The sequence below is a fragment of the Ursus americanus genome, chromosome 15 (genome assembly GCF_024610735.1).
Source record: "Ursus americanus isolate L20-20 chromosome 15, mUrsAme1.1.p, whole genome shotgun sequence".
Taxonomy (NCBI): domain Eukaryota; kingdom Metazoa; phylum Chordata; class Mammalia; order Carnivora; family Ursidae; genus Ursus; species Ursus americanus.
This window is the reverse complement of record NC_142141.1, coordinates 35,263,820-35,283,813: the sequence shown is the minus strand read 5'-3', so window position 1 is coordinate 35,283,813 and position 19,994 is coordinate 35,263,820. Positions and strand designations below refer to the sequence as shown.

At 36.7% G+C, this 19,994-nt stretch overlaps 2 protein-coding genes across 10 annotated transcripts in view; one reads left to right on the top strand and one right to left on the bottom strand.

Moving 5' to 3' along the window:
* Positions 1-2,277, top strand: part of OSMR (oncostatin M receptor) — a 49,295-nt gene extending 47,018 nt beyond the window's left edge. For all 3 annotated transcript variants that reach the window (XM_045787304.2, XM_045787303.2, XM_045787305.2), the window contains one exon: positions 74-2,277. In XM_045787304.2, coding sequence (XP_045643260.1) covers positions 74-628 — 555 coding nt within the window. In that variant the 3' untranslated portion in view covers positions 629-2,277. The remainder of the gene's footprint in view (positions 1-73) is intronic.
* Positions 2,278-8,822: 6,545 nt separating this feature from the next.
* The window catches only part of RICTOR (RPTOR independent companion of MTOR complex 2), a 107,859-nt gene continuing 96,687 nt past the window's right edge, over positions 8,823-19,994 (bottom strand). For 5 of the 7 annotated variants that reach the window (XM_045787308.2, XM_045787309.2, XM_045787312.2 and 2 more), the window contains 6 exons: positions 19,585-19,669; positions 18,568-18,801; positions 11,653-11,808; positions 11,208-11,331; positions 9,408-9,546; positions 8,823-9,279 (listed from right to left, as the gene is read on the bottom strand). In XM_045787308.2, coding sequence (XP_045643264.1) covers positions 9,205-9,279; positions 9,408-9,546; positions 11,208-11,331; positions 11,653-11,808; positions 18,568-18,801; positions 19,585-19,669 — 813 coding nt within the window. In that variant the 3' untranslated portion in view covers positions 8,823-9,204. The remainder of the gene's footprint in view (positions 9,280-9,407; positions 9,547-11,207; positions 11,332-11,652; positions 11,809-18,567; positions 18,802-19,584; positions 19,670-19,994) is intronic. The other 2 variants (XM_045787310.2, XM_045787313.2) reach the window with 1 other exon arrangement.

The window sequence follows — 19,994 nt, the reverse complement described above, 5'->3', positions numbered from 1 at the left end:
GCGCATTTCACGTACTTTGTATACTCTGACACACACACACACACCATATTCGCATGTGTTTTGTTTGTTCCAGGAGAATCCTCGCCTAACAATAATGAATATCAAAGACTGTGTTCCAGACTCTATTGAAGTTCTAAACAAGCAGGAAGGCACTAGGAAGTCACTCACAGAAACCGAGTCTACCAAGCCCACCTACCTTTACCTCCTTCCAACAGAGACGAGCTACTCCGGCCCCGGACCCTGCATCTGTTTTGAGAACTTTACCTATAATCAGGCAGCTTCTGACTCTGCTTCTTGTGGCCATGTCCCAGTACCCCCTAAAGCCCCACCAAGTCAGCTGGGACTGTTGACATCACCTGAAAATTTACCAAAGTCATTGGAAAAAAACTACATGAACTCCCTGGGAGAAATTCCAGCTGGAGAAACTAGTTTAAATTATGTGTCCCAGTTGGCTTCACCCACGTCTGGAGACAAGTCCAGTCTCCCCACAAATCCACCAGAGCCAGCACTCTGTTCAGAGTACAAAATGCAAATGGCCATACCCTTGGGTCTTGCCTCTCCTCCCTCGAGTGGGAGTAGCAGCCTCTCTTCCATTACCCTTTTAGAGGAAGGTGAACACTACCACTAATCAGTATATCCATTTCATGCCTTTATGCTACATAGACGCAAAAAAGGAGCATCGCCGGCCCCATTGCATCCCCCAAGGCCTCGGCGCGTAATTCCAGTGAGTGGTCACCGTTGGCACGTGAGACCACTACAGTCTGGCTTGGTTTCAAAGGTCAGAAGCTATGGAACTTAAAATCCCTCCTTGGAGCAGGCTTGCCGTAGAAATGGTGGGATCGTGGGAATAGGCTTACCTTGCCGCTGTGTTCCAGGCTTACCTTTAGAACGTAGACCTGGCACCTGACATGGGGATAGACCCTGCCCACTCAGTACTGGACAGGGTGGCTATGGCCCTAGAAGTTCAGTTTTTAGCAAGGAAAAGTTTCCTTTAAGTTTTACCCCTATGTCCAGTATCTTAAGGGTAAAGGAACTAGACTTAAGGTCTCAGTAAAGGCCACAGAAGATTCGTTACTAGACCATAAATTATCAATGTTAATTTATTCTGGGTGTGTTTAATGAAAAAGTCACAGATGTTTGAGAGTAAAATAGATTTTAGACTTGCCTTGAAGTGAGAATTTGTAGTTCATCGATGCAGTAAAACGAACTCTTCTGGGCACACAGACCTTACCTGATAAGGTAAGACGTGAATGATCAATCGGACCCCCACAACTGCCTTTCCGCTTGACGCACTACAGTTAAAGGGGGGATTGGCAAGGGACTCTTGACTCAGTGTCAAGACAACAGCACTCCTACTTGGTAGACATCAGTCTTTGACCATAATTTTTTGACAACTACCTCAGAATAGAAAAAAAGAAAATGTTATTAATTCCATTCACATTTTATGGTTCCTCTTTTTTTCAAGAACTACTATATATAAATGACCTGTTTTCATTTAGTACCCTTTGGTCTTTGCAATTGTCTGGGTCAAGAAAACACCCTCACTGTCTCATTTATATTCCTGTTATGCTAACAATGAATAAAAGGAAACGTCATTGTTGGACATGGTTTAGACACAATTGTAAAAGCTACATAGAGTGGGAAATTCCGTATTCTCTCGGCAGCAGCTTTGTGTCCTTGACTCAATATATACAAATGCACCTGATGCATAACAGGTGCTCAGTACATGCCCGTTCTTTCTCTTCCTTCTACCATCAACGCTTTATGTTTATCACATTTCTAAGCAAGCATAATTGGGAGTTCCTTGTTTGCTGTGCTGGAAATGACACCATCTAGGCCTCTGGTACCAAATGCCCTGCACCGTGTCATCAACACACACAACCAAGAGTGAGAGCAAAAGATCCACATCTCCAAGTGAGGTGGCTGCCAACTGGCCTAAATATACCAACACAAACCAGGGCTTCTGTTCAGGCTTTTCAACTTTCTCCTTATATAGAACGAAACCTTTTGCTGGAAAAACTGGTTATGTACTCCTAACGTAGTACAAATGAGTATCTCAATTAGTCTGATAGTTTGGAGAAGACTTTGGGGGCCAGTATTGTCATCATTTAGCCTCTTTGTTGCTTTCTCATGGTACAATTATAAAAGAAATGTCAATGGCAGTGAAGACTGATTTGTAAATAGTATCTTTCATAGATTTTCTTTTAAAAATAACCCATGAAACTTTGAAGTCATTTTTGTTGCACAAAGCCTTAATTAAAGTATTTCTCCACTGCATTTTGTGTTTTATCTACCTCAGTGAAATGAGAATCTAACTAAGTATAACCAATAAATCACCTTGTGAGCTTACTGAAAATGTAAATTTCTGGGTACCGCTCCACACCTCCTCATCAGAATCTCCATGACATGAAGCCTGGAGTCTATATATTCATCAGCTCCCTCCCAGGCGTTTGGAGGCACACTCAACTTTGAGAATCGCTGTCCTAAGGCAACTGATGGCTTTCTGAAATATAGCAACATACCAATAGGAAATGCTGGGCTATGTAACTTTATGCTTACACTATCACTATGACTACAGTTTTGGCTATAAACATCCCTCTCCCATGGCCATCACATCAAATTCATTCATATTTAAAACCTTAATTGTCAATACTATATGCCATCTTAACAGCATTGCTTTAAGAAGTGTTCTTCAGAAGCTGAAATTTGTATTCATGTCAGAATTATTAGAATTAAAAAAATACTCCTGGAAAATTTCAAAAGACACAAAAGTATAATAGTTTAACAAACCCTTATGTGTATCATCAGCTTCAATGGCTACTAACCCATAGCTGTTTCAGCCCATCCATACCCTTTTCCACTCTCCTGATATTTGGAAGCAAATCATATGATTCACCTGCAAATATTTGTGTTTCTCTAAGCTCTACTTTTCCTAATATAACCATAATATACCTTTAAAAAGAATTTTACCTAGGGGTGCTTAAGTGTCCAACCCTTGATTTCAGGTCAGGTCTCCATCTCAGGGTCATAAGTTCATGCCCCACACGGGGCTTCACGCTGGGCATGAAGCCTACTTAAAAAAAAAAAAAAAAAAGTACCCAAAGCCAAATTAATAGTTCTTTAAAAATATCAGGGTATTTTGATGGTATGCAGGAGTGGCATTAATGACTTACAAATACATCACCCTGGAGAGTGGTCCTTGGCTGCGTGCAGGGGTCCATGATCACTCAGGCTCGGAGCAGGGACCTAGCCACGCAGCAGAACCATGCACTTGCCAAAGGACCTTGCTCCCATTCTAGCACCTACCTGACTCAATGCTGATTCTAGCGAAACTGATTCTCCACTAGAATGTTTATTTATTGAGAAAATCAAGATGAAACAGGCAACATCTAGAATTTCTTCTAAGAGCTCCGTGGAAAGAAAACTGGCTTTCATCTCAAAGAATCTATAAAACATATTAAACATTTTGCATTAAGTAGAACTTTAGAAACCCTTGAAAAGATAAACAGAAGAGAAAAAGCCTTCAGAATTAGCGGTTAAACGATTTACAACACAATAACTAAATATATTCAATTTATAGTACTGAACAAATGCAGTTGACTTAATCCTCTGATAAGCATTAAAGAGACAAAGTTTTAGTATATTTTGCTTTTTGTTGAAATCAACACAAAAGTAGTTGCTACGGTCTCGATGATTGTCCCCCTCAAAATTTATATGTTGAGATCCTAACCCCCAAGGATGATGCTATTAAGAGATGGGGCCTTTGCGAGGTGATTAGGTCACGAGGCTGGAGCTCTCATGTACTTGGGATTAATGGTCTTAGGAGACCCTGCAAGGCTCCTTATTCCTTCTGTCATGTGAGGACACAAGACGACTCTGGGACCTAGAAGAGGGCCCTCACTCAACTGTGCTAGCGCTCTGGCCTCAGACTTCCAGCTTCCAGAACTGTAGAGAGAGATTTCTGTTGTTTGTAAGCTACCCAGTCTGTGGCGTTTTCTTATAGTAGCCTGAATGGACTAAGACAGTACTTTACTTTTGAGAACTTTTATATACCAAAGAATCGGGGTTTTTTTCAAATTAAACAAACTTGCTGAAATGTAGGTCCACATTTTTCAAAGACCAGCTGTCTGATGTATTAAGTGTGCTTTTAGTTTATTTTGGGGCCAACTATGTTTCTGTTGAACAACACACATATACAGAAGGCAATGGGAAAACGATATACAGGAATGTGCCTAAAGACCTATCTATCCAAACAAATCTATTTCTGAAAGTGAGACATACATTTTACCACGTTTAGTCAACTATAATCTAGCTTTGACCTGTCTTTGACACCGAATTTTGTTCTCCAGCCTTGGTAATTTCCATTGTGGTATTTTCTTTTGCCACTAGGTGGCTGTACTGATAGCCTATCTGATAGGACAGCTTCTGCGTGAGAAATCAGGTACCTTCCACAGAAATGTCATCATCATACCATCATCAGTTATGTTGTATATTATCTCCTCAAAAAATTCAGAACTATTCTGTCTAAAGATAGACTCATTTTTTCAAACACTTTATAATGATTTGAAGTTAAAAATAAAACCTGTAAAGCTATTTGTTTGATTAGATTACGAAGAATGTTTAAGTACGGATACTTTAAAACATCTGGAATAGCCACTAATGTACTATTGAACTAGACTCTTACCTGTGGTACTTAAAAATCATTTTTACCGGGAGTCACATTTATCAGCCTCTGTAGTATGTAATTCAAATCAACACTGATTGTTTTAAAATTTCAAAGAGAACACAAGTTTTAAGAATTTTAAGTACATTTTATTAACAATGTATCCCTTTGATAAGATTATGCTTCAGGAGGCTTTTAATGCCCTTGACATAAACTGTACACATTATACAAAAACAAGAAAACCACACACAAAAAAAATCAAGGTGAGCAAAACCATTTGGGGACAAACCTTCTTTAAATTATACACAACTCAATGAAATAGTCTTACGGAAAATATATAAATACTTTTTCTTTCTATGTTACAGTTATACAATATAAATCAGATTTCAATGTCTGTTCAGTGACCTACAAACACCAGAACCTCCAAATATGTAGCAGCTTATTACTAAATAAAAAAAGAAGGATATCATGTGGCTAGGGAGCATTAAGTCTGAGATTTTTTCACAATCCCTTACCACTTTTCAAAATTTACACCATTTGTTTTACAATGCAGCTTCAGGGTTTCTGCCAGGCCAGTAATGGAACATTTTTCAACTATTATCTATGAAAAATTTTTATCCAACCCCCTGCCCCAAGACTTTGTATTTTGTGCTAAATCAACCTATTTAGTGGCAAAATTACAAGGTATACTTTTTTGGCATAAATTATATTTTTCAAAGTAAATATTTTGTAAAGAAAATCAAACAAGATGTGCAATTAATGCGTGCTGTGGCATAGCTATGCACCTACATTATAAAAATACTCCGGGCGGGGGGGGAGATCCACATTCTGTGTGAGTTGTAAAAACCTACTATGAATGAAAAAAACTTTGGGAACCTGGAACTAAAAGGAAAAAAGAAATGTTCCTAGAAAGATTCTCACAGATTTCAATATTGTCTGATAAGCACTGCTATCCATTTCACTAGCACGCTTTTATAATGAAACTCTCAGTGTAGTGATACTCTTGAAATTAAGCTGGTGATAATGGATTTCCTGAATGGGGAGGCAAGGGAGACCTTTCCCAACTTACATTTTGGAAAACCTGAAATGTTCTTTTATTCCATCAGTTCTTCTCATAAAAACTCTCTCAGTTAATTCTACTTTTTTTCCCATGTTTAATGGATTGTGAATTTTAGACAACACTGGAAGCATGAAACAAAAGGGGGAATACCTTAATTCCAAAGGACTTTTTCCCAAGGTAGTTTACAAAGCTAATCTCACACAAAATCAGCACCTCACTCTTACCATGCAAAAAGTGCAGTTGTAATTTGGATGAGAATTTAATTAGTTTTTATTGCTCAATGATCTGTGCTTTAATGTGGGGATAAAAGGCATCCTCTGAATGGAATGAAAAAAAATTTATAAAGAGCAGTAGACAAATCTAAATAAGCATTGACACCTCACTGTTGAACACTTTAATATGCCCTGAAAAACTCAGCTTTAATGATCTCAAGCTCTGGATAAAAGAGCTGAAAACTATTAAAGCTACCATTTCAAAAGAACTTGTACACATGATGTTAGAATAACTAGTGTAAGAATGTATATCCCTCCAAAGAGCCTCTTTTAATGTCGCTGTCTTACAGAATGTACTTATGCTACTAATCTTTATTAGAAAAATTTTTATTAGGGAGACGTCCCCCCTTCAAATCTAGCTAGGCATAAATAGGAAATAGAAGTATAAGAAATTTTAGACCATATTTAATTATTAATACTAATTTCTAATTTCCTTATTATTTATCAGTATTTACTTAGTATGTGAAGCTGAAATCTGTTCTTGAAAAAAAATTTTCAATTAGAAATGACAATTCACTTTACAATTAGATATTCACAGTTTACAACCAGCACAACTGTCCAAATTCCTCCAAATTATTCAATAATTACCAATAGTACAAATTTATAAGGACTAAGATTAATTCTAAAATCTTGAAAAACTACAGTATTGACATTATTTTGGTATTTTATAGTCTGGTAGTATCTATTATTTATAGATGATTTTCTCAATTATTTCTATGACCACTGACACCATTCCTAATCTTTTCTGCTATAATTCAATATTTTTAAACACTAAGTTAATCACTTGGCACTGCATGTGAGCATTTTTCATCATGAAAGTCTACTTTTATACAGACGAGTACTTGAAAACGTATTAGACCTGTCAGTGAAACATGGAGAAACCAAAAATAGCACTATACATTTAAGTATAGACATTTTTTCTTAGATTACTGATAACCACAAAACTCTGTCTCTTCAAACTAAGTGCTATAGGCAATTATTATAATGTATACACACATGTCTTTCAAAGTACTAGTCAAAAAAACTGTTCAGGCTAATAGTAACAAAGACTTCATTTCAGGATAGAGGAGTGAAGTGGGCTCCGGGATGGGAACAGGTGTGTGTGTGTGTGTGTGTGTGTGTGTGTGTGTGTGTGTGTGTGACAAAAAAAGAATTACTATTAACTTTTGAGGGATTAAACCACAGATTTTATATTCTATATTAACTGAGGTAGTGTTTAAAATGAATGTCTAAAATATGTCAACCCCATAATGAATAAGATACTAAATTACCTCCTTTGGAGTTTTTAACCACTATTTGGTCTAGTAACTCTGACATTTGGTTCTCTGGAAGGCATTTTAATCATCCAAAACCAAAGACCAAGGTGACAGGCAACGTTCTTAAAAGTACTGTTAACATTTAAATACACACTTGGGTTCAGTGATAAATTAAAGTTAAAAAAAATATTTTATTTTCACTTGGATTTTATGAGAGAAAATCTGAAGAACCACTTTTTAACATAAGCAGCAGCTTACAGCCCTTATCTGCTTTGTTATAATGTAAGTTGCTACACAGTGCATGTAAGAACAATTCACTGAAGTGCAGTCAAAGAGGTGTTATGAAGTGAGATGAAACGCTTCATCCCAATTGGAACTTTCAGTGCCAGTAAATTAAAAAAACAAAACAAAACAAAAAAACAACAAAAAAACTATCTCTGTGAGTTACGTTTTCTAGTTCACAGGGTTCTTTACAGAGATCTCAAAGAACAAGCCCGTTATAAAAAGGATCTGTACTATGGGAAAATCTTAAGGTACTAGGACTGGGTCAAAGCTGATGTGTAACTGTAAAAATGGTATAAACAAATGAATTTAAAAAAGGGTCCTCATCAGTCCAGCTGGATTTTTTTTCTATTTATATATAGACCTCAAAAAAGATAATCCTTTCATTTTTACAAGCATTCTAATGGTGATGGCCATGCTATTTTTATATACAAATTTGCATATATGTTTAATTCCTGTAAAGATTTCCAAATATCTTTAAACATATACAAATTAAACACACAAACAAAACCTTGCCCTCATCAACTTAACAACTTCACAAGTGTGATAAAGGCAATGACTACTGATAAACTCACCTATCACTGCATTTAGTTTGTGCAAAACAAGAACACTGATATAAAAAAATTTAAATTACTGCTGCTTTAAAATTTGGTACTTAAGGCTTTTCACTACAATTTTTAATCATAAAGTTGCGTTAATGATTTTTTTAAAAAGGAAATATGGCTCTTCTTTTCCCATGGAATGTGTAAATCGGAGGCAAACTTCTCTCTTCCTCAGGAGATCCAAAGTGTTATTTACTGCTTTCTTTTGCTTTAGGTCTCAATTAATAGTGCTTGTTCAAGTTCCTGTTTCAAATGGTGATATGGGAAGTTGATGAAAATGAGAAGTCCACTGAAAACATGTCCATTCTACAAATGGGAAATACCTTGAATTATCAAATGACATTCTGATTTGAGTCAGGAACTGTAGTGAAAAACCTTAATTGGTTCAAATAGCCTATGATAACACATTGCCACAAAACTGAAGAGACAGAAAACAAACTGTTTGCAAGTCTAGTAACATAAAAATAACTTATAAGTCCTGGGTTGTTGAGGCTCTTCTTTTGCTTTGAGGTTACAAACCTCTGAAGTAGTGTTAGAAATATTAAGAAAAATGTGGAAGGGCCAAAGTTCCCCCTCTAATACCAGCAGTTACAGCACACCCCACTGTGGGACAGGGTGCAGCCTCAGAGACACGGATTCCTGGTTCCCACGAGTTAGTTAACAAACAAGGCATCTTTATATTTACCCTAAAAAAAAAAAGATTTCAGAAGTAACTGTGTGAAGGGTGCTTCTGCATATCCTATTATTGTTCCACTGTTATTATGCTCTTAAAATGAAAAAATAGAAAACCTATGTAGGTATTCAGTGCTTGGCTCTTGCATATAATGGTAACTAAAACTCTGAAAACTGTGGTAATGAGCAATGAACCCCCAGAGGGTTCAACCGGGAAAAGAGGAAGTTGTTTTGGTTAGGGAAGTCTGCAGTTCCAACTGTGCATGTACCAGGAATTGCTGGAACAGAAGAGACTCCGGTCTTTGCTGCCCAGTCAGTCAGCATTTTCTGCGGCTTTTAGGAAATCCACAAATATGAGTATGTGCGGTATTCATCTGCAGACACCATAAACAGGAGGTCAGGACTCAGCAGCTGTACCAACTATCGGTTGCTTTGGTGGTGCTGCCAGCACAGCCTCTGCTTCTTCATGCATCTAAGAAAGAAGAGGTAAACTGTCAATGACTTTCTAGCGCATCAAGAGAGAGAATCTGTCTTTTAACTTAACCCCAAACACAGAATTTTTCTTGAAAGGTAAATTTCAGAAATACAAGTCTTACTTACTTGTAAAAACTGTACATCTTGAAATAATTCTTGTATGAACCTCCGACACGGAAGTCTAAATGTGCAGTGTGAGAGCAAATGGGAAACCTCAGAGTAAAGGCAGATGTCATCAAATGTTTGCGGATACTTCTCCTTAATCCTAAAACCAAAGAAAAGACGATGGTGTGATTAAAAACTACTAATAAGGACTTACCTATTTTTCCCTCCAAAACATCGTGTTTTAAATAATTTTTTCCTCCACACATTGATCAGATGGCGCATTTGGAATGATGGCATAAGAATATAAAATATTAAATATTCCTACGTCACACTTCAACTAGATTATCTCTTAAAATGATTAAAACCCAAAAGCTTCTCAGAGAGTCAGAAATATTCTTTTTCACTAGCATGAGAAATTGTAAAATTTATTTATCATCCTAGGATGACTCAACTATTTTCAAAATTAAGTTTGAAATATCCTTGACTAGGCTATCTCTTTGTATCCTTCCACCTTCTAACAGTAGCTTTTAGCTAAGACAGCACCTCAGAAGCAGGGGTGGGGTGCAGTGGGGTAGTACACAGGCTAAGGATCCACTACTGCTAGAGCATCTGGCCAGGAGGTCTGCAGGGGGACCCTGGCATCTCTGTCACGGTTTTTTTAAAAAGTCCATAGGAGACTCTGAGCTGCATTTCTTTTGAGGACCATACTACTTTTATTTTTTTATTTTTTTAAAAGATTTCATTTATTTATTTGACCAGAGAGAAAGAGAGACAGCCAGCGACAAAGGGAACACAAGCAGGGGGAGTGGGAGAGGAAGAAGCAGGCTCCCAGCGGAGCAGGGAGCCCGATGCAGGGCTCGATCCCAGGACTCCGGGATCACGCCCTGAGCCGAAGGCAGATGCTTAACGACTGAGCCACCCAGGCGCCCCACCACTCTACTTTTAATAGTGCAGATCAACGATGGTCATAGTGGATTCAATGTGAATTTTCCTTTATCATGTTGCTATGATTTAGAAAAAAATGAAAATTTTGCAACTTTTATTACAAAAAGAGGAAAAAATAGAGAAAAAATTAAACCAAGAAAATAACACTTGTTTTGTGTAGACCTGCTTTTCTCAAACTGTTTAGTCTCAGGATTCCCATACTTTCTTAAAAATTATAGAAGACCCCCCCAAAAGCTTATTTCTTGTGGGCTATAGACATTGATAATTACCATATTAGAAATTAAAATTGAGAAAACTTCAAAATATATTTTAATTCATTTAAAAAACAAAACCCATTACTTGTTAACATAAATATACACTTTTCTTTTTTTTTTTTTTTTTTTTGAGACAGAGAGCGCATGAGCACAGGGGTTGGGGGGATGGAGAGGTGGGGGGGGGAGGTGGATCCCAAGCAGACTCTGGCCTGAGTGCGGAGCCCAACATGGGGCTTGATCTCATGACCCTGAGATCATGACCTGAGCCAAAATGGAGAGTCAGATGCCTAACTGGGCCACCCAGGCACCCCATAAATATTTACATTTTAATGAAAAATATTTTCTAAAACTGAAGAAAGTGTAAAGAGTGGTATTTTACATTTTTACAGATCTCTTTGAAGTCCAGCTTAATAGAAGATAGCTGGATTCACATACCTACTTCTGCGTTCAGTCTTTGACCATATGTTACTTTGGCTGGAGTACATGAAGAAATTCTAGCCTCACACAGATATACCATGCAGAACTACTGATGTAATTAATTAGCCTAACTTTTGAAGTATTTCAAGGATCTTTTCACCCTAGAAAGCAGAACGAAGAAAACTGACGTTTATAGTTTACTTACGTTAAAAGCCCGGTTTCATGACATTTAGTTGAAACTGAACTACTCAAATTAATGACTAATCTCAAAACTTCTTTGCGAAGGAGTATTCGGCACATTGGTGTATCATCTGGAATTGTTTTAACACCTAAAGAAAAGATGAAAATATTTTATCTTTATCACAACAGAAAATGATAACAACTCATGAGACTTGTTTTTAAATCGTACTTGAAGATCTCAAACTGAGATAAACTGCGCATAATCTGCCAATCACTTTGGGAACAGAATTCTAATGGAAAAGGACAACTCAGAGGACACACAACAGCAGTGGCAAGAGTGGGCTAAGGACACCTGAATAAAACTGACTTGTCGTAGTTTTGAGACAACTTCAATTAACATTATTGATCGACAACAACCAAACTAAGTATAGTTCTATAAACAATGCTTGGATATAAATCTGAAAACCTACCTAGTAGCAATTCAGTGCTTTTGGTGCTGCTGGCCGAGCCTTCTTGAGACACTCCATCACTGCATCCAGAAATCCCCGAAAACTTAGAAGGAACCACTTCTAAGGGATTATGGATAGTCTGCTCACACCAATCAGAATATGGAATGTCTTGAAGGTCTGAAGAAAAAAATCAGTTATTTCTATTAAAGTATCATAATGGTTTAATTCCTATGCTTCATTATATACCATAGAGGAGATGATTTCTTGTGATTTCTTTCCAGTTTTCAACAATTATTTTCCAAAATGATCTTCAAAGTAAATTCGTACTGCTCAGATAGTGAAATTTGTTGAATTCTAAGAGACACACATAAATTTTATTTCCTTAAATTACAAAAATAATATATGAATATATGATTAAAGAACTCAAATAAAGATGTATATAGAATAAAACAGGAAGATACCTTACTATCCCCTGTTCCCATTATTCCCACCCCCACACTAAATACCTCTCCAAAGGGAAATAACAATTAGAAGTTTGACATATGTTATCTTTTTTTTAAAAGATTTTATTTATTTGAGACAGAGAGCGCACAGAGGGAGAGTGAGAGGGAGAAGCAGACTACATGAGAAGCAGAGAGCCCGATGCGGGGCTCGATCCCAGGACCCTGAGATCACGACCTGAGCCGAAGGCAGACCTTTAACCAACTGAGCCACCCAGCGCTCCCGACATACATATTTTTAAAGATCTCTTGGGGCCAGCTGGGTAGCACAGTCCTTAGGCGGCTGCCTTCGGCTCAGGGCGTGATCCCGGCGTTCCGGGATCAAGTCCCACATTGGGCTCCCCCACTGGGAGCCTGCTTCTTCCTCTCCCACTCCCCCTGCTTGTGTTCGCTCTCTCACTGGCTGTCTATCTCTGTCAAATAAATAAATAAAAAATCTTTAAAAAAAAATAAAAAAAATTAAAGATCTTTTGCTACTTTAAATTTGTTTTTCTAGTTCTTTGGGTGTGTAAGTGGGATTATGCTGTATTATTATTCTATGACTTGCTTTTCTCCCCATTTAATAATTACCAATATAAGTTATACTTCCCTGAGCTTACCAGTTCATTCCTTAGAATTAAATTTACTACACTACCCATGCATTGCTAAAGTACTCCTAGATGGGATTTTGAAGTCAACCAAACACCTCAGTGTTGCTAAAGTGACATTAACTTTTTTGATTTAAAATTTTCCTGAGCACTTATAGTGATTAAAGCAAATGGACATCATCAGGAATTCTTTAGCTATCCTTTTAGGGAGTAACACTGGGCAACCTACAAAATTATACAACCTTAGTACTATAAGAAATATTGGAAATTAATTAAAGTTTTCATCTCATGAAAGAAGAGAGATTCGGAGAGAGGAGACACAACTCAGTCAGAAGGTAAGAGCTCTTGACAGATGGTTCAGTACTCTTTCTACTACAGCATGTTGTCACAGTAGAGAAAAAAAAGCTCTATTTTTAAAGCCCAGGAAACCAAACCAATGTCAATCTCTCCCTGTTGTTTTCCATAGACTAGATATGACCCCTTCATCTCACTTCTAAACACTTCCTAAGATTACAGTTTACAAAATACTAAGTAGAAAATGCTTTCATTCCTTAGAAAAGAAGATCTACAAATTCAGCATAGTTTTAAAATTCTGGTTATTAAGGAAATCATGTGCCTTTCAGGCACTTAAAAGTAACACATGCTACTTAATCATTCACTGACTTAAAAAATAAAATTATTGCCAAGATTTGAGAACTGAAGATGTACTTAAAAAACAGTAATGCTGAATAACCAGGTAAGAGATGACTATATTGTTTTAGAATCAGGAGATAAGCCACCCAGGGACTATGATGACAAAGTATTTCAGCACAAAGAACAATAAGAAAGTTATACTTCATTCAGTCAACATGTTTCTGAAAAGATATACCGGCCTCAACTTTAACCTATGATGACTCCTAACATTTCTAACCTGTAAAGAGTCAGGTCCTATTCCTGACCATGTCAAGCATTCTCATTAAGAAAAAAAAAAAAAGAAATCATTCCTTTAAGCATACTAGAACCATACAATGCATAAAAATCTGTGAAGGTGGCAGATACAGAATAAAATGTTACCAGATATCTGATTCCAATAGCCTTTCCTCTGAGCTTTACATTTTTGAACCATTACCACCAGACCAGAAGTTTTAGAGAAAGAAACGTCTTATGTTCCAGTCTTGATGTTCCTTTAAAATGATCATTAAATAGCACAGAGATTATTTTCTAGTCATCTGAAATGGACAGTATGGAAGTCTTCTTTCTGATAAACAACATCCTCAATACGGCCTATAGGAATGCTTCTCAAACTTTATTGTGCACACAAACAACCTGGAAGTCTCGTGGAAGTGAAGATTCTGATTCAGTATGTAGGGTGGAGTTTGAGATTCTGCATTTCTGACAAGCTCTCAGGTGACGCTGATGCTGCTGGCCCACTGACCAGACTTTGAGTAGCCAGGGTTCTGCAGGACCTGGTGCCTGCCTATCTCTCTAGGCTGATCATGTCTCTCCTTCCCTCTTACTGTCTGAGCTCTATCCACACAGGCATCTTTTTTGTCCCTACTACTCCCCATGCATGCTCTCATGACAGAAGAACTTTGCTCAAGCTGTTCTGTCTTCAAATTTTCTATACTCCATCTTCACTTTTTTAGCTTCTATTCATTCTTTAGATCATAGCTCAATAGTACCTTTTTCAGAAGTCTCTTTTTTGACCTGCCTACTTGGTTATATTCCTTTGCTAATACCATGTAGCTATTCTTGGTGCACTTGTTATAAATATAGTATTATATTCACTAATCGACTGATCAAGTGATCAATCAATCCATTCATCCATTTCTTCCCCCACTGAATGAAGCTCAAAGAGTGCAAGAACAGTGGTTTTTTTGTTTTGTTTTTTCCTCTCACAAATGTTTTTCTGTCATCTAGTTTAATGCCTGACCCATGGTAGCAGCACAATATTATGTTGAGGGCATGAATCAGTGAGTCAACGTTTGGCGACTTTTTAACCACTTGGCCTTCCACCCTTCACACTTCTAAGGTGGTATCAGTAGTAAACTGTAATCATTGCCCAATTCAGAGCTATTCTTCCACTGCTGCTTCTTACACTAACACTTCACATCACTGGCCAACCAGCTGAGAGGCTCTGATGGCTGCAGCACGTCTTTCACAAGTCCCAAACCTCACGATGCTCCGCCTGATCCCGCTCCCCACTACAGGTCACAAATGGATTAGAATTAGGTGACTAGGTACTTGAGGGGCTGGTTTCCCTATTTCTTGTTTGATAAAATAAGTAGAAAACAGTAACGTAAAATCCATAGTAAGTACTTCATAAGTATTTGATGAATAAGTATACAAATGAAGAACTTGCAGAAACTAAAATATCATAAATGATGTAGAGTCAAGTGATTATTTAAAACAGAGTATTTTTTTTACTGTGTGCAATACATCAGAACAATACTGCCCAAACCTCTCACTTGCGGGAAATGACAATAATTACAACATGCAAGGGCCCTGGACAGGACTGTTCATAGTGGAAAGTGCCTAGTCCAAGGGTCTGTCCAAACCCCAGCCCCAGCAGCATGGAAACACTGAGGGAATTAACGATCTCAGCACACCCATATCTCATCTGTAGTGCATCAGCACGCTACAACCCATCAGCTGGAAAGCTCTGAATCAGAACACCAAGGAGAAATTTAGAAGAGTGACCCAGAGAACTCTGATATCACTAGGTTTTTCTGAGTGTGGCTAAGTGATACCAAGAAAAGGAATCCATGGAAACACTTTAAACACATATACGAACACTTATTAGTTTGAAGTTCTAATATACATGGTCCCCAACTTATGATGGTTGGACTTTACAATGGTGCAAAAATGATACACATTCAGTAGAGACTCTATTGCTTCAAATTTTGAATTGGGAAATTTCCCTGGGCTAGCCATTTGCAGTACTATGATCCTCTCTTGTGACGCTGGACAGTGACAGCGAGCCACAGCTCCCAGTGTGCATGTGATCATGAGGGTAAACAGCCAATACACTACAACCATTCTGTTCCGAAACAGCCATTCTGTTTTTCACTTTCAGTACAGTATTTAATCAATTACATGAGATAGTCAACACTTTATTATAAAATAGACTTTGTGTTGATGATTTTGCCTAGCTATAGGCTAACATAAATGTTCTGAGCCATGTTTAAGATAGGACAGACTAATCCATAATGTTAGGTAGCTTAGGTATATTAAATGCATTTTGAATTAAGATTTTTTTCAACTTACGATGGGTTTATCGGGATGTAACTCCATCATGAGTTGGGGAAGACCTGCATATGTCATTTACTGAATCAAACAAGAAAGGTGAATCTGAGTCTGCTCTCACCAAAAACGTATTGTCTACTACACAAAGCAGTATGCAGCTAGGTACTAGAAATATAAAAATGAAAAGACATGACCGTCCATACAGTGAAGGAACTTAATGAGTGGAAGGGAAAAAAATAACCAACCAGTAATGATTATAAGAGATCTATGTACAAAGGCCAATGAGAGTAAAGAGGAAGGAATGTCAACATCTGACTTAGAGAGTGAGAGAGAGCTTCACAGGTAGAATCCTGACGTTTAGGATGAGGTGGACCAGCCAAAGGGGCTGTTTGTGTGTGAGTCTGCGTGTCAGGAGGGAGGAGAGGAAAGAGGGAATAAAAGGGAATACACATTTTTCATGCCTACAGTTATGAAATATAAAGAAATCTGTTGCATTCCTATATACTAATAATGAAGTAGCAGAAGGAGAAATTAAGAAAACAATTCCATTTACTATTGTACCAAAAATGAGAAAATATCTAGGGAAAAACTTAACCAAGGAGGCAAAAGACCTATATGCTGAAAACGAAAACACTGATGAAAGAAACTGAAGATGACACAAATAAAGATAATTCATGCTCATGGATTACAAGATCCACTCTTGATAAAATACCCATACTACCCAAAACAATCTATAGATTTAATGTTATCCCTATCAAATTAGCAACAGTATTTTTCAAAGAACTAGAACGATACTAAAATTTGTATGGAATGGTAAAAGACCTCAAATAGTCAAGTAATCTTGAAAATTTCAAGACAGAGTACAAAGCTGAAGTAATCAAAACAGTATGGTACTGGCACAAAAACAGACTCATAGATCACTAGAACAGAACAGAGAGGCCAGAAATAAACCAACACTTATATGGCCAATGAATTTATGACACATTATACAAGGGGGCAAGATTATACAAGGGGGGAAAGACAGTTTCTTTAACAAGTCGTGCTGGAAATACTGGACAGCTACATGCAAAAGAATGAAACTGGACCACTTTCTTACCACATACAGAAAAATAAATTCAAAATGGATTAAAGACCTAAAGGTAAGACCTGAAACCAAAAACTTTCAGAGAAAATAAAAGGTACTAATTTCTTTGACATTAGCTATGGGAATATTTCTCTAGATACGTCTCCTAAGGCAAGGGAAACAAAAGCAAAATTAAAAAATTATTGGGACTACCCTAAAATAAAAAGACTTTGCATAGCAAAGGAAACCATCAATAAAACAATAAGATAACCTACTGAATAGGAGAAGATATTTGCAAATGACATACGTAATAATGGCTTAAAATTCAAAATACATAAGAACTTCTACAACTCAACACCAAAAAACCAAGTAATCCAATTAAAAATGAGCAGAGGACCTGAACATTTTTCCAAAGAAGGCATACAGATGGCCAAGAGACACATGAAAAGATGCTCAACATCACTCATCATCAGGGAAATGCAAATCAAAACCACAATGAGATATCATTTCACACCTGTCAGAATGGCTAAAATCAGAACGCAAGAAATAACAACTGCCGGTGAGGATGTGGAGAAAAAGGAACCCTCATGCACTATTGATGTGAATGTCCTTTGGTACAGCCACTGTAGAAAACAGTATGGAAGTTCCTGAAAAAAAATTAAAAATGGAAATACCATGATCCAGTAATTCTACTACTTGGTGTTTACCCAAAGAAAATGAAAATACTAATCTGAAAAGATATATGCACTCCTACGCTTATTGCAGCACTATTTATAATAGCCAAGATATGGAAGGAACCCAAGTGTGTATTCATAGTGATTGGCTAAAGATGTGGTATACACACACACACACACACACACACACACATACAAAATGGAGTATTACTTGGCCATAAGAATGAGATCTTGCCATTTGCAACAGCAGGAATGGATGGACCTAGAGAGAATAATGCTAACTGAAGTCATCAGAAAAAGACAAGAAACACAAATAAACAAAAGAGACTCTAAAACTCAGCAAACAAAATGGTGACTGCCAGAAGAGAGGTAGGTGGGGCCAGGGGTGAAAGAGATAAAGAGGATCAAGAACAAATTTATCTTGATGAACATACAGAATTGTTGAATCACCATAATGTACACCTGAAACCTATATAACACTATTATGTTAATTATGCTGGAATTAAAAAATAATTTAAAAAGAAGAAAAACAGAATTGCTGAATCATTATATTGTATATCCAAAACTAATGTAACATTCTATGTTAAGTCCAATTAAAAAAAAAAAAAAAGACAACAGATCACACAAAGAATCTTGTGTGCTGGGCATGAATAGCCAGTAAAGAACTGTCAACAGACTAATCTCAGGCAATAGTATGAAAGGTGAATTGGAAGGAGCCAAAATTGGAGACAAAACACTAACCTCCAATCCTCCAATAGGGAAATGTTGAGTGACTGAACTAAGGCTGGGGTAGTGAGAACTGAGTAAGAAGGACAGTCAACAGAGGTGGGACATGACTTGTGACAGGAGCAGATTCAACTTAGGTGAAGAAGGACATAATCACTTACCTGAATGACTACATATTGCACTTAGTTGATTACTGGGCTGGAAACCCAGAATTTCGATACAGACACAATAAAGGCAGTTATCATCTGTATGCTCCTGTAATCCAGTGTCTTCTGTACTTTCTAAAAACAGAGAAGCATCTGAATGGATTGAATTCATTATTTCCGTAAGACTCATCTGCTGTCGTAGCAAGTGAAAAGAGTTTTTTACAAGACCTCCAGTTCCAGATGGAAGACCTGTGCATAAGTAAATATGAAACAAAATCTGATAAAGATAGTATCAATGACACCTCTTTTCAAGATGTCTCCAACTATATGAATTTTTTAGAGGGAAAATTAGGGCAGAAAACCAGAACTCTTTTTATGATTCAAAATCTTAACCTTAATTGGGGAGAAAAAAAGAGTAATTTGCTTAAAATTAGGAAAATAAATTTAGCAGATAAGCTTGTATTTCTTCAGTATAAAATTTTAAATGCAAAATTAAAATTATACAAGACATAATTTTAATTATTCTCAGTATTTCCATAAAGAAATGTAATAATTCTGAGTCTAAAGAGGTGCTTATTAAAAAAAAAAAATCAAGCTTATGAAGTTTTAAACCTATGGCTGACATGCATATATTCATTAAAATCTTATTGTTCATAACAGAGAGATCATGTAATGTATGTTTTTATCTCTCTCCTTTCCCCAAACACCTGTTCCTTAGACCTTTGAGAGTTAGCATTACGAATTTTTCATGTATTAGTTTTTAAAAACAGAATAAAATGATCTAGTTTTTGTCTTCTTGAGAGGCTGAGTAGAACACTTTCTTAACTCCCTCACAAAAATATATTGTGGTTTAGTTTTAAATTGACTCAAACAATTATTTTGGCATAATTTTTAAGTTGACCCAAAAGTAAGTATATCTGAATTTTTGTGTCATCCTACCGGAAAATTTTTCTTTTTAATCAACTTTGTTTTAAAAAGAATTTTCTTTTTAATATAAAGAAGAGTCTCATAAGAACAGAAACCATGCATTACCTCCTGCCTCATGGGCAAACACTCTGGCACCACGATCATCGTGTGGAGGTATGTTTTTTGTCTGAAAATAGGGTATATCCTTTACCTAAAATAGATAAATTATTAAGAAGTTCACTTTATGAATATTAGCAAAATTAAATGAAATGCTATTTAAATAGAATTACTACAGCACATGAACCTACAACAAAAAGTTCACTAAAGAAGGTTAAAATTACCAAAACTTGATAAAATAACAAATAATCTTTAAAATTCTTATCTACTCTCGGTAATTTAAATAAATATTAAAATAGATATTTTTAGAATTTATCTAAAATGTCTTTAAGACTCCTGAGCAAATGAGGATTCTTTACTATTATATCATGTAGGTATCTGAGAGTATCTCATGGGATTAGGACCACCTTATATGACTG